The sequence below is a fragment of the Zonotrichia albicollis genome, chromosome 11 (genome assembly GCF_047830755.1).
Source record: "Zonotrichia albicollis isolate bZonAlb1 chromosome 11, bZonAlb1.hap1, whole genome shotgun sequence".
NCBI classification, from domain to species: domain Eukaryota; kingdom Metazoa; phylum Chordata; class Aves; order Passeriformes; family Passerellidae; genus Zonotrichia; species Zonotrichia albicollis.
This window is the reverse complement of record NC_133829.1, coordinates 7,687,980-7,700,254: the sequence shown is the minus strand read 5'-3', so window position 1 is coordinate 7,700,254 and position 12,275 is coordinate 7,687,980. Positions and strand designations below refer to the sequence as shown.

General features: G+C 55.8%; 1 protein-coding gene across 3 annotated transcripts; it reads left to right on the top strand.

The window, feature by feature from the left end:
- The first annotated feature begins 322 nt into the window (after positions 1 to 322).
- On the top strand, positions 323 to 11,875 carry MFGE8 (milk fat globule EGF and factor V/VIII domain containing). 3 transcript variants are annotated; one of them, XM_005483439.4, is made up of 10 exons: positions 332 to 672; positions 4,116 to 4,241; positions 4,465 to 4,590; positions 5,098 to 5,211; positions 5,623 to 5,804; positions 6,207 to 6,362; positions 7,240 to 7,384; positions 8,213 to 8,415; positions 9,691 to 9,846; positions 10,500 to 11,875. In XM_005483439.4, the coding sequence occupies exons 1-10, from the start codon at positions 600 to 602 to the stop codon at positions 10,641 to 10,643; spliced, it is 1,425 nt and encodes a 474-aa protein (XP_005483496.1). In that variant the 5' UTR covers positions 332 to 599; the 3' UTR covers positions 10,644 to 11,875. The 3 variants fall into 3 exon arrangements, with proteins under 3 accessions (XP_074405334.1, XP_005483496.1, XP_005483497.1); XM_005483440.4 differs by having other exon boundaries at positions 340 to 672; positions 8,231 to 8,415; XM_074549233.1 differs by lacking the exon at positions 4,116 to 4,241 and having other exon boundaries at positions 323 to 672.
- The last annotated feature ends 400 nt before the right edge of the window (positions 11,876 to 12,275 follow it).

Genomic DNA, 12,275 nt, shown 5'->3' with positions numbered 1-12,275 from the left:
AGGAGGAACTCGGGAAAACCCCATGCCACTGGCATGCTGGATGACACAGGGCACACACAGGGCACACACAGGGCACTTGTGTTCACCGTCCATCGGAGGGGAAGCCCTCTCCAGCTTTCATCCCACCCAGAGAGAGAAAAGCGGGGTTTATGCTGCAAAACAGCTCTCCCTTTGCCAAGTGCTGGCAGCCCCCAGCACATTCCGGTCCAACTCTGCACCCTGTGCCTGCCAGCCAGGGCCAGGAGCCGCGGGCACTGCCAGGCTCGGCAAGTCCCTCCCGGCCACCCGAGGGACATGGGGTGAGCCAGCAGTGTCCCTCGCTGAGCATCACCAGCGTGCCCGTGGTGGCTCTCCCTTGCAGGGACACTTTCGCTGCTTTGTGGCTGTACCCTCCGTGCTGCTGCACGCCGGGGGCGCGGACCCTCGGCCGGGCTGTCCCGGGCCGGTCCCGCCCCGGGGGCGGGCGGCGGAGCACGTGGGGCCGCGCCGGGCCGGGCTGAGTCACTGCCCGCCCCGAGCCCGCGGCGGAGCCGAGCCGAGCACAGCGGAGCGGCTCGGGGGGAGCGCACGGCGCGGCACGGCACGGCTCGGGACGCAACATGAGCGCGGCGAGCTTGTTTCGGGTGCTGCTCGCCGTGGCGGTGGCGTTCCCGCTGCTGCTGGTCGTGTCCGGTGAGTGCCGGGAATCAGGAGTGCCGGGGAACCGAGGATCAGGAGTGCCGGGATCCCGGGGATCTGCGGTGCCGGGGAACCGGGGCTCAGAGGATGCGGGGTGCAGGGAAACCTGGGCGCCAGGCAGGCTGGAACGCTGTGGATCCTGAGCGGTGGGGATTTGGAGTGCAGGGCTGTCCGGTGTGCAGGGATTCCGGGGTGCGGGGGGCAGGCAGAGTGCAGAGAATCTGGAGTGCTGAGTTGCCTGGTGTGCAGGGGATCCGCGGTGCAGGACAGGATGAGTTTGGGGGTATCCAGAGTACGGGGGAGCCCGGAATGCCGGGGATGTGGAGGGCAAGGGATCCGGGGCGCAGGGGGTGTCCAGGGTGTAGGGGGTGTGTGTAGGAGTTTTGTGGAGTGTAGGGCAACCCGAGATGCCCGGGATCAGCGGGGCCGGGGATCCGCGAGGTGCAGCGAGAGGAGCTGGGGCTGCAGGGTGAGCGGGTCCAGGAGTGGGACAGCGTGCAGCCCCACGGCTGCTTCTGCTGCTGCTGCCGGAGCGGGGATCGCAGGTCCACGGCCCCGTCCCTTCTCCCAAGGCGGGAGTCTCTGAGCCGGGCTGTCCTGTGCTTTCAGGCTTAGATAACCGTGCTCGCAATGTAAACAGCGTCCCTGGGACCGCCTGGTACGCGCCCAGCTGGCCTGGCCAGGGCAGCCCCGGGGAGCAGCAGCTTCATCATAACCCCGTGGGTCATGCCTGGGGCGCTTGGCTCCCAAAGGGATGGATGAGACCAGGGAAAAGGGGAGCAAAGCCTAAGTGGAGGCTCCAGGTCAGGGACAAAGGGCAGCAGAAGGGGGTGAGAAAGGCCTTGTTTATGTTTGCTCTCCCTGCATGGTTGAGGTGCCCTTTTTGCCCTCCCAAGACCTGACTTCCCCCAACCCCGCTGGGATGAGCTGTCCCAGTATTTGGAGGATGTTATTTTTGCCTTCCAGCCAGCCTGTGGGTTCATATAAGCAAACATTTCCAAAAGCGGTGGTTGATCTTTGTTGCCTTGGTTCCTGAGTGTTCAGCCTGTGACAGCTCTGTCCTTGACTGGAGAAAAATGTGCATGTGGAGGATAGAGATGCTGTACAGCTCTGAAGCCAGGCCTGAAACAGCCCAGAAACAGGAGCATCCAAAACTGCTTGCTACAGTGGAAAAAGTGACCTGTGTGCCTCACTGCTAGGCAGGGGGCTGGCTACCAACACCCACTCTGTAAGGAATTATTCCTGGGAGGGGATAAAAGGGAGTCCAGTTACTTGCAATAGCTGAAGTGTAAAACTTGGACCTCTCCTGCTGCAACCCTGGGAGGAGACCTTGCTGCTTTGCTGCTGTGTCACACCCCAGACATTCCTGTCCTGGGGGCAGCACTGATGCTGGGGAGCATCAATGTGCCGGGGGGAGCAGCCACGTCCCTCTGTTGAACAAAAGTAGCTCAGTCTGCGTGGCCTTGACTGGCTGCTGGGAGAGATCCGTGGGATGGAGTGGGTGGATGTGCCCAAGACCTTCGGAGGGGTGGAGGGGCGTGGAGCAAAGGCATCCCCACTATCAGCAGGAGCCCTCTCCTCCCATGCTGTAGCTCATGGCAGCGCATTGATGGAGCATGAGGTCATGCAGAGCAGGCTGGGCAGCAAAGGCAGTGATTTGAACTGGTGCCCAAGTTTTTCTGCCTCCTGAGGCTGGGCTAAGGGAGCTGCAGCATCCTTATGGAAACCTCCACCTGATGCTGGCCTGCCTGCCACCAGTGTGTACCCTACACATGTGGAGTGTCAGGAAGAGTAGGATTAACTCGAAGGAGTCCTGCTATTAAAGGACTAATGAGTAGGAGCTCACTTGAGTAGTAGCTTAGGCAAATGAGAACTGTGTTGTTTGGTGTTCATCTGGGCAGTGAGCCCACAGCTCATCAACTTCCACCTTCTCCAGGTCATGCTGGTAGTGAAGGGTTATTCCTAGGTCTCCACCTGGGTTCAGCCCTTGTTCTGGCTTCTGCAGGGTAGCAGAGAAATGCCTGGCATCAAGGGATGCGCTGTCCTGTTTGACGAGGAGTTACTGAGGCTTTCAACCAGCCCTGCGGAAATCTGGTCTAGGTTTATGGAATGTTGCTGCCTTGCAGCTTTTAGGCAGAATAAATTGAGGGTGGGAGGAATTTCAGCCCAGCTTTTGCAATCTGATTCAGCCCAGCAATGGAGCGTAGAAGGTTGGAGGGTGCAGTGGGTCGACATCATTCATTTCCCTCCTCAACAGGACAGGGTGGGGAAAAAAAGGAAAATATCCAGAGTGTGTCCTTCCCATGGGCTGCAGTTATTCATTAACTGCTCTGGTGTGGGTACTTTCCATGAGATACAGCCCATGAGGAGGAGATTACTCCAACCTGGAGCTGTCTGTGGGCTGCAGTGTGGAGCTCCCTGTGCCCTCCACAGGCTTCAGGGAGACAGGTCTCTTCTATGGGCTGCAGTAGAATCCCTGCTTCTGGACCACTTCCTTTCCTTCCTCATTCTCTGCCGGGGGTGTTTGCAGGGCTGTTTCTCTCACATTTTTCTCACTCCTCTTCTACAGCTGCTGCACAGTATTTTTTACTTTATCTTGGATATATTATCACACAAGCCGTGCTGGTGATGGGCACCAGCTTTGAGCAGCAGAGGGTCTGTTTTGGCATTGGCTGGACTGGCTGTCTCCAGCATGGGAGCAGCTCCTGTTGTCCTCTTGCTGAGCCACCTTTGCAGTGCCCTGCCACCACCACCTTGTCACTTAACCCTTACACCATGGCAGATGCTGGGGATGGATGAACAGGCAGGGAAGAAGCTGCAGCCTCACCAGCTCCCTCAGGGAGCCAGGGCAGCCTTGTGGGAGCTGCTTGGGGAATGATGGAGGTCTGGCAGGCGTCCTGCAGAGATGGACCTTGTGCTTCCTCCCTGCCTGACTCCAGCATCTGGGAACTGAGGAATGCGAGCTCCCCCTACAATGATTTTTCTTTTTGGTGTTCTTACAAGTGCAAACTTACATTAGCAAACCCCAGCAACAGCACCAGCCCCATTCCCTTGAATCATTCTGTCCTTCTCATGCCTGAGCGAGCCCCAGCCTGGCCACTCACATTTTCCAGTCAAGTGTCAAAAACATTTAATGCACCAAAACCTGGGTTTCCCCTGTTTTCACTTTGTCATATAGTGTCTGCTCAACCTCTTTTTCAATGTGCCAGCACAAGGCAGGTCCTTGCTGCTGGTTATGCTCCCAGTCTCAGCCATTGCATTTGAATGCCAGCAGCCCTGTGCAAGGTCCAGCAGCCTGTCCCTGCCAGGCTCCCTTCCCTGTGGGGTTTGCAGCAGAGCAGTTCCTGCTGTTGGGCTGGGATGCCTTTGTGTGCGTGGGGCTCTGGTGGATGGCTGCCTTAGGGATGGCTTGCAGTGACACCTGGCTTTACTTCCAGGTGACTTCTGTGACGTGAACCACTGTCAGAATGGGGGCACCTGCCTGACTGGGATTAATGAGGCCCCCTTCTTCTGCATCTGCCCTGAGGGCTATGTTGGGATTGACTGCAATGAGACAGAGAAAGGTGAGGAGCTGACCCTTTCCCAGGTGCTCCCCTTGTCCTGGCCCTGCACCACTGGGGTTCAGCCCTTCTGATGGCTGATGGAGACACAGAGCACAGATCTGAGTGGGGATATGGTGACGGGATAAACCTGGGGGCAATGCAATGTCTCTGGGCAGTGGAAACACACTGGATGCTCTCATTTTCCACCTGTGCCTGTATTACAGTTGTTTTTCCCCTTCCCCAGGGCCCTGCCACCCCAATCCTTGCCACAACAATGGTGAGTGCCAGCTGGTCCCAAATCGGGGCGATGTCTTCACTGACTACATCTGCAAGTGCCCTGCGGGGTACGATGGGGTGCACTGCCAGAACAGTGAGTACAGCGGGGGACAGGCGGGGGAACCTTGTCCACTGAGAGCCTGGGGACCCCTGGGGTGACAACTAGGGGCTGTGAGCAGCTGTAACTGTGTGGGGCACCAAGCTTACAGGGATCATGGGCTGGTTTGGAGCTTGCAGGTTGGAGGGAAGGACCATGGTGTGGGGTGGGTTATGTCTGAACCTTGCTCTGCATCTCTGGAGGGACTTGATGTCTCAACTGATAACACAAGGGGTGCCTCAAGGCTCAGCCTGCTCCATGCAGGCTCCCAGCCTTGATGTGACTGTGTGTCCTGGTGCACCTGCATGGCTGCACTCTGTGGGGACACAGCATAGACAGATCCTTGGGTTAGAGCTTCTACCTGTGCCACCCTCTCTTCAGGGACCCTGCCATGGCCCTTGTTCAGGGGATGCCTCCCCCTGTTCTTGTTGCACTGAATGAGGGGTCTCTTCTCTGGGGCTGGTTTTGTGATTGCCTCCTGAGCTGCTTCTCTCTCTCTCCCAGACAAGAACGAGTGCTCCTCCCAGCCTTGCAAAAATGGAGGCACCTGCCTGGACCTGGATGGTGACTACACCTGCAAGTGTCCTTCTCCATTCCTGGGCAAGACCTGCCACAGCCGTAAGTCTTTGGCACCGGCTGTACTGAATTCCATTTCCCTCCTGTTCCCCACTGTCTGTCCCTCATTGCCAGGAGGGATCTCACCAGCTGGTTTAGGGCTTCTGGAGGGCAGCTGTGGCTATCCTTGATGCCAGCAGGCCTGGTGCTAATGGAGGGAACATCCTTAGGAATTTCTCCTCTCTGGAGTGTCCCAGGAAGGTCCTTTCTCCTCCAGACCTCTGTGCTGTGAGGGGAACTGATGGATGGTGTGGTTTTGTCTAAGAGATGAGGAGGAGAGGACACCTAGGGGATAGCCAGGCACTAGGGCTGGCCTCCCTCTCCTGTTCTGCCTCCAAACAAGAAACAAATGACCCCTAGTTCTGCTCCCTGGTTACTGTCTCTCTTGGATCCTGATCTCCCCTCTGCCCCCAGGCTGTGCTGTTCTCCTGGGCATGGAAGGAGGAGCTATCTCTGATGCCCAGCTCTCAGCATCCTCTGTCTATTACGGCTTCCTTGGCCTCCAGCGCTGGGGCCCAGAGCTCGCCCGCCTCAACAACCACGGCATTGTCAACGCCTGGACCTCCAGCAACTATGACAAGAGCCCCTGGATCCAGGTACCTGTGGCAGGACTGGAATGCCAGCACAGAGAGCAGCCCAGCAGCCATGGCTGGTCTTGCACTGCTGCTGTTATGCTATTTCACTGCTCCTGGTGGCAAGTGTGGGGCTAAATTGCTGCATCAAGCTGCCACCCAGGGGTGTCTTGGGATGTGCCTGGAGGAGGCAAGTCCATTGGAGGAAGATGGGACATGGATTGATGATCCCCCTTGCTCTGCCCACCTTGGGATGCAAGGCTGGAAGGATGGAGTGCTTCCTCCCTAAGGAACTTCCAGCACCATGGGCAGCCCCTTTCCTTGTGCCAGTGCCCACCCTCCCACGCAGACTTGGTGATCCTAGTGGGTGCAAGGGCTGTGCAGGCCATCCACACTGCACCCCAGTCATCCTCTTCTCCCCCCCAGGCCAATCTGCTGCGGAAGATGCGGCTGACCGGGATCATCACGCAGGGCGCGCGCCGCGTGGGGCAGCAGGAGTTTGTGCGCGCCTACAAAGTCGCCTACAGCCTGGATGGGAGGGAGTTCACCTTCTTCAAGGATGAGAAAAAGGATGTAGACAAGGTGGGCTGTGATTCTGTGTAGGGGATGTCCCAGCTGTCCCCATCCAGCGGTGCTGTGAGTGCTGGAGTGGCTGGGAGCTGCATCCCTGTGTGTGGGAAAGTGCTCCTGACCTGGGGCAAAGCTGCATTGGGATGGGAACTCTGCTAGCAGGGAGATGGCACAGGCAGTTCCAGTGCCAAGCAATACTCCCTGCCTCTGTTTAATTGACCATAATAAGCATAACCAAAGAAGCAGCACTGCCTGATTTAGGTCATTCAGATATTATCTTTATCACTGACACCCTGTGGGAACTGGGCTTGGTCTGGGAGTGCTACTGAGCAGCTTGGGTAGCTCGGTGATGTATCTGCAGGAAGCACCAGCTGACAGGGTGTCTCAACATGGGAATACTTGTAGCTTGCCTACTCTCCACTTGCAGTTCTTTATGGCAGGTGTCTCCTGCTGGCTTTCTGAGCATCCAGGGAATGGTTGGAAGTATCTGGTTTGCTTTAAAAAAAATAGAAAAATTCCTCTTGTTTCTGCAGCAGTGGAATAAGTGTGTGAAAGGCAATTTGATTCTATTTATTATGTTAAAAAGGAAGAAGTGAGCCACCTCTCTGCTTGTCATGATTTGAGGAGCATTGTGGTGGTGGGAGTGGGTGTTGCTGCATGTGTGGCTCTGTGGGGGTGACGATGAAGCAGAGAATGTTGCAAAGCTCTGTTGGGAGTGTTGGAGCTCCTCCAAGGTCCTGCACTGTTCCAGGGCACAGAAACAGAGCCCAGCTTCCCCCTCCATGCTCTTTTGCCATTGGCAGTGCCGAGATCTCTCTGTCTGCCGTGCAAGGGATTTGCTGCAGGGGACTGTGAGAGATGGAGCACTGAGCCCTGCTCACTGTTGCAGGTTTTTGAGGGGAACGCGGACTATGGCACCATGAGGACCAACATGTTCAACCCTCCCATCACAGCCCAGTTCATCCGCATCTACCCCGTGATGTGCCGCCGCGCCTGCACGCTGCGCTTCGAGCTCATCGGCTGCGAGATGAACGGTAAATGCCAGAGCTGTCCCCTCCCAGGGCTGCAGGGCAGGGGGTGACACAGGGCAGGGCAGCACCCCTAGGCCTGCTTCTGGTCCCTCAGGACAGGGGGTTTGGCAGTGCTTGCTTTTCCTCATGCTGGTGCCTGGGAATACCCAGGGGTGCCTTTGGGGAGCGCAAGGCGTTAATCCCATTGGCTCAGGCATCTCGAGCTGCATTCTCACCCTGCTAACACCTTCCCAAGGCAGGAGTTTTTACTGTGCCCCTTCCCTGTCTGAGCTGTGAACCCGCTGCTTTTCCTGCTGGAGAGCTTGAAAAGCAGCAGAGGATCAAAGTCCTCTGGGAAATGTAAGGGATCATCAGCCTGAGCCGTTTCCCTGTGCCTCCTGCATTCCTGCCCTGCAGCACATCCCTGGGAGCTGAGTGGGACTCGCCTGTTGGTTTGGGAGTGGGATCTTGTGGGGGCTTGGGTCCTGTCCTGCTGCTGTGTGGGTGTGGTAGCATCTGTGCTTTTGGCTGGGGATGTCTTTATGTTGCTCTTTCCACATCCTTCTCTGCTTCCTGCCAAAGCTTTCTGTATTCCAGGGCTGGGCTGGGCTGGGCTGTGGGGACATCTACTCATCCCTGCAGCAGGAGGCACTGTGAGCCAGGGAATAGCTGGGAGCTAAAAATCCCAGGAAAAGACCTCCCTGCTCATCTGCTGAGCGTTTCCCTGCCCGGCCCTGGTGCCTCTCTGGGCAGTGGAATGAGAATGTGGGGATGGCTTCTGACAGGTCTGCGGGGTTGTGCTTGCACTTGTCTCTTTCCTTTTCACTGCCTGTGTAAACTGTTGTGTTACAGTGTATTTCAACACGGCAGGTTGCTCGGAGCCTCTGGGCATGAAATCCCGCCTCATCTCCGACCAGCAGATCACAGCCTCCAGCGCCTTCAAGACCTGGGGCATCGATGCCTTTACCTGGCACCCTCATTACGCTCGCCTGGACATGACAGGCAAAACCAATGCCTGGACAGCCCTGAACAACGACCAGTCCGAGTGGCTGCAGGTGGGTCTCTGGTCTCTGTAACCTGATATCTCCTCACCAGCTCCTCAGCTGTGCCCAGGGCCACCTCCTGTTTCAGGGGAGCTGAACAGCTGGGTTGGTGTGACCAGAGCCTTGTTGTGGGTCACAAAGTCCAGCAGTGCTCTCCCTGAGCGGGGATCACAGGGGCAGGCCAGGATGGGACCACAGCCACCGGTTTTAACAGCAGTCCTGGAGCTCTGGGTCAGAATCAGCCCATAGGAGCAAGGTGGTACCATATCTGCACCTTTTGTGGGGTGCACCAAGCATGCAGCACCCCAGTTCTGTCTCACCCCCTGAAACAATGCCATCCCAGCCTGGAGTGACAATTCCAACACACTCTGGCTGCCCAGAACACCATGTTTCTGTTTTGCAGGAAAAAATCAGGCTTGCTTTTCTCTTCTCAGTCTGGAATAGAAACAAATAGTTTTGAAATTTCCTTCTCAGTTTCCCTTGCTCCCCTGTTTTTGTACTTTTCACATGATTCCATGACATAATAGGACAAAGCAGTCTAGATATTTGTCCCGCTTTTTATTTGGGAAATGATTAAAAGCAGCTGTCTCAGAACTCTAAATAAACCAGCTTATCGAGACATTGGCTGATGACAGGGTCAGGATGACACGCTGAGCTGGGCTATTGCACCACAGCCTGCCTGTTTGTATATATGTGCATAGATTTACATGTGCACTCAGGATTTATGTGTATTGTATCGCTGGAATTTTCCTCCATGAGCATGAAAACAGAGCTAAATTAATGAGGCTTTCAGCTCCTTTGGTGGTTTACCCTGTACCGTGCCAGCAGCAGTAGACACAGTGTGGCAGAGCAAAGAGAATAGAAACCGTCTCGCTTAGAACCCAAATGTCAGATTGTGTTGAACTGCATATTTTCTCAGCCAGAATTACTTTCCAGTGGAAATGCATTTCCTCTGTGAATCCTGTATTTTTTTTGAGTTGAAATTTTTTGCTGTCCTTCCCACACTGGTGTTTCCGGCACAAAATGTGGAGGTGGCAGGGGTGGGCAAGGGAGCTGAGATGGGTTTGTGCCTGCTTCTGGTTGCTTTGAGTGGTGCTGTGAGTGTTGAAGGATGAAATATTTCACAATCATGTTTTATGATTTGTCTGGCATGGGGGTCAAGTGGTGTTTTCTCCATTCTTGACCCCTGGGGGCCAGCTTTTCCTGACTGCCTCTGGAGCATGAAGGGTGCTGTAGTATGGGAGCACTGCTCCTGCAAGGAGCTCTGACAAGCCTTGTCTCTTCCAGATTGATCTTCGGGACCAGAAGAAGGTGACAGGCATCATCACACAAGGAGCCCGTGACTTTGGGCACATCCAGTATGTGGCAGCTTACAAGGTGGCCTACAGTGACAACGGCACGTCCTGGACCCTGTACAGGGATGCCCAGACAAACAGCACCAAGGTGGGTGTGAGGAGGGCAAGGTGATTTCCTAGGGCACAGGCATGCCATGGTGGTGTTCACAGGGATGAGGGAAGAGACGAGGATCTGACTCTGTGTTTCACAAGGCTTGATTTATTATTTTATAATATATATTATATTAAAACTATACTAAAAACAAAAAAGAAAATATTTCATCAGAAAGCTAGCTAAGAATAAAAAAAGAAAAAAATGATAACAAAAGCTTGTATCTCAAACAAAGAGTCTGAACTAGCTGATTGTGATTGGCTATTAATTAAAAGCAACTACATAAGACCAATCACAGATGCACACGTTGCATTCCACAGCAGCAAATAATTACTGTTTACATTTTGTTCTTGAGGCTTCTCAGCTTCTCAAGTGAAAAAAAATCCTAAAGAAAGAATTTTTCATGAAATGTTTCTGTGACATGCCATGGTGGGGAGGGATGAGGGGTGGGGCTGAGGTCACAGAATCACAAAAAAAGGCTGAGTTGGAAGGTACCCACAAGGATCATTGAGTCCAACTCCTGGCCCTGCACAGGGCACCCCAAGAGTCGCACCATGTGGCTGAGAAAGGCTTCTTGAACTCTGTCAGTCAATGCTGTCACTGCTGCCCTGGGGTCCTGGCAGCCCTGATAACCCACCTTTCTCCTCTAGATCTTCCATGGCAACAGTGACAACTACTCACACAAGAAGAACGTGTTCGATGTGCCCTTCTACGCCCGCTATGTGCGCATCCTGCCCGTGGCCTGGCACAACCGCATCACCCTGCGCGTGGAGCTGCTGGGCTGCGATGAGTAGGCACGGGGAACAAGGACGGGGCTGCTCTTCCCCGCTGCCTAGCCTGCACCCTGCCTGCCCTGCCCACTCCTGCTCTGCCCTCACACCCCCCTCTCCACGTCCCCACACTCAGGAGACGGCCAAGAGGGCTGCCCTGCCCCGCGGTGGTGCTGGGGCTGCAGCACTGCGCTTTACGGGGCCCTTGCAGGTGGGATGTGGGGATTGCTCCTGCCCTCTTGCTGCTCCAGCCAGGGCTGAGACTCCCTCCTGCAACTGGGGCTTTCTTGGGGACACCATCCTGCAAATGAGGCCTTGCTGGAGGACCCTGTACTGCAACCAGGGCTTGGCTTTATCTTCTCAGCTAAGCCTGGGGACAAATTTTCTCCTTCTTGCTTCTGCTTCCAGCAGAGAGGCTACAGCCAGTGGCAGCCCCTTGCCTGAGCTGTGTCTTGGGGCTCAGCAGTTTTCAGGGTCTTAGGGCAGGCTCCCCTGGCTTGCAGCCTCCAATGTCCCTCCTGCTCCCTGCTTGTCTGCAAGCAGGGGCTGTGAAAATCCTCTGATAAATCTCAGCTTTGTCTCCTGCCCATTTTGCCAGGCCCTGAGTCTCCTTGCCTGCGATGTCAGCACCACATAGTGCGAGTGGAGTGATGAGACAGCTCCTGTTGAGAGGCACCAGATCCCCACTGGTGGTGGCTCTACCTGCTGGGCACTCTGGCAGGCACTGCCCATTCCCCTTGCTGGGATGCCAGCTCCAGCAGCCTCCCAGGCTCAGCATTGCCATCATCCCCAGCTTACTGCAGTTTGGCATGCCTGGCCATCCCTTGTCCTCAGAGCCTAGTGGTGACCAGGGGGACTGTGATCTGGTAGTGGGGAGAGTTGGTTTGTAGCCAGAAGGATGCAAGGAAAAGATGGGAAAGGTGGTAATTAAACCACCCAAATGCAGTGGGCAGAGGGCCGTGCCATGACCCTTTTTGTAACCTGATTTTTTCCCTTTACATGGAGTGGAGGGGAGCCTCTTGCAATGCTCAAGCCCTCGGGATTAGCAGCAGGAGATGAGTGAGCCCCAGGTGGGAGCACGGGCAGGCTGTCCTGGGCTGGCAGCGATGCTTCCCCTGCCTGCTGGGATGCTCACAGCCGTGGGGCTGGGCTGGCAGTGGGTTTGCTTTGGCAAGGGCTGAGGGAACCCAAGTGGGATGGCAGCGATAGCCCCACTCTGGGGTGTCTCTGACAGTATTAAAACCAGCTGAAACTTTTGGGGGTGTTGGCTTGTTTGATCTGTGCCTCCCCAAAGGCCATCTCCCAAAGCCTGGCTGGTCTGGTGATCCTCCAGGATTGCCTCTGAGCCCCTCCACCCTTGGGGGTGCCAGCTGCTGTGCTGGCCCTGCACCTCTCCTGCCTTCACAGACCCTCCTAGCTCCCTTCCCTGCCTGAAAAACAGAGTATCTCAGGGCTTTGTGTGCATCTTTCCCACCGTCTCCACCCTGTCGCAGCTGCTGGAGTCTGCTCGCAGCTGGCCAGGCGCGGCGGGATGGGACCTGGGGAGGGGAAGCCTCTATCAGCACCCACACCCTGTGTCTCCTCCTTTGGCTTTGATCCTGGAGCAAATCCCCCAGCTTGGAGCTAGATCGGCTCTTACACCCAGGCACGCTCCCA

Coding starts and splice junctions, on each gene's coding strand:
- MFGE8 (XM_005483439.4), top strand. CDS start 600: ATGAGCGCGGCGAGCTTGTTTCGGGTGCTGCTCGCCGTGGCGGTGGCG. Junction 4,242..4,464: donor CTGCAATGAGACAGAGAAAG/GTGAGGAGCTGA, acceptor CCCCTTCCCCAG/GGCCCTGCCACCCCAATCCT. Junction 5,805..6,206: donor ACAAGAGCCCCTGGATCCAG/GTACCTGTGGCA, acceptor TCTCCCCCCCAG/GCCAATCTGCTGCGGAAGAT.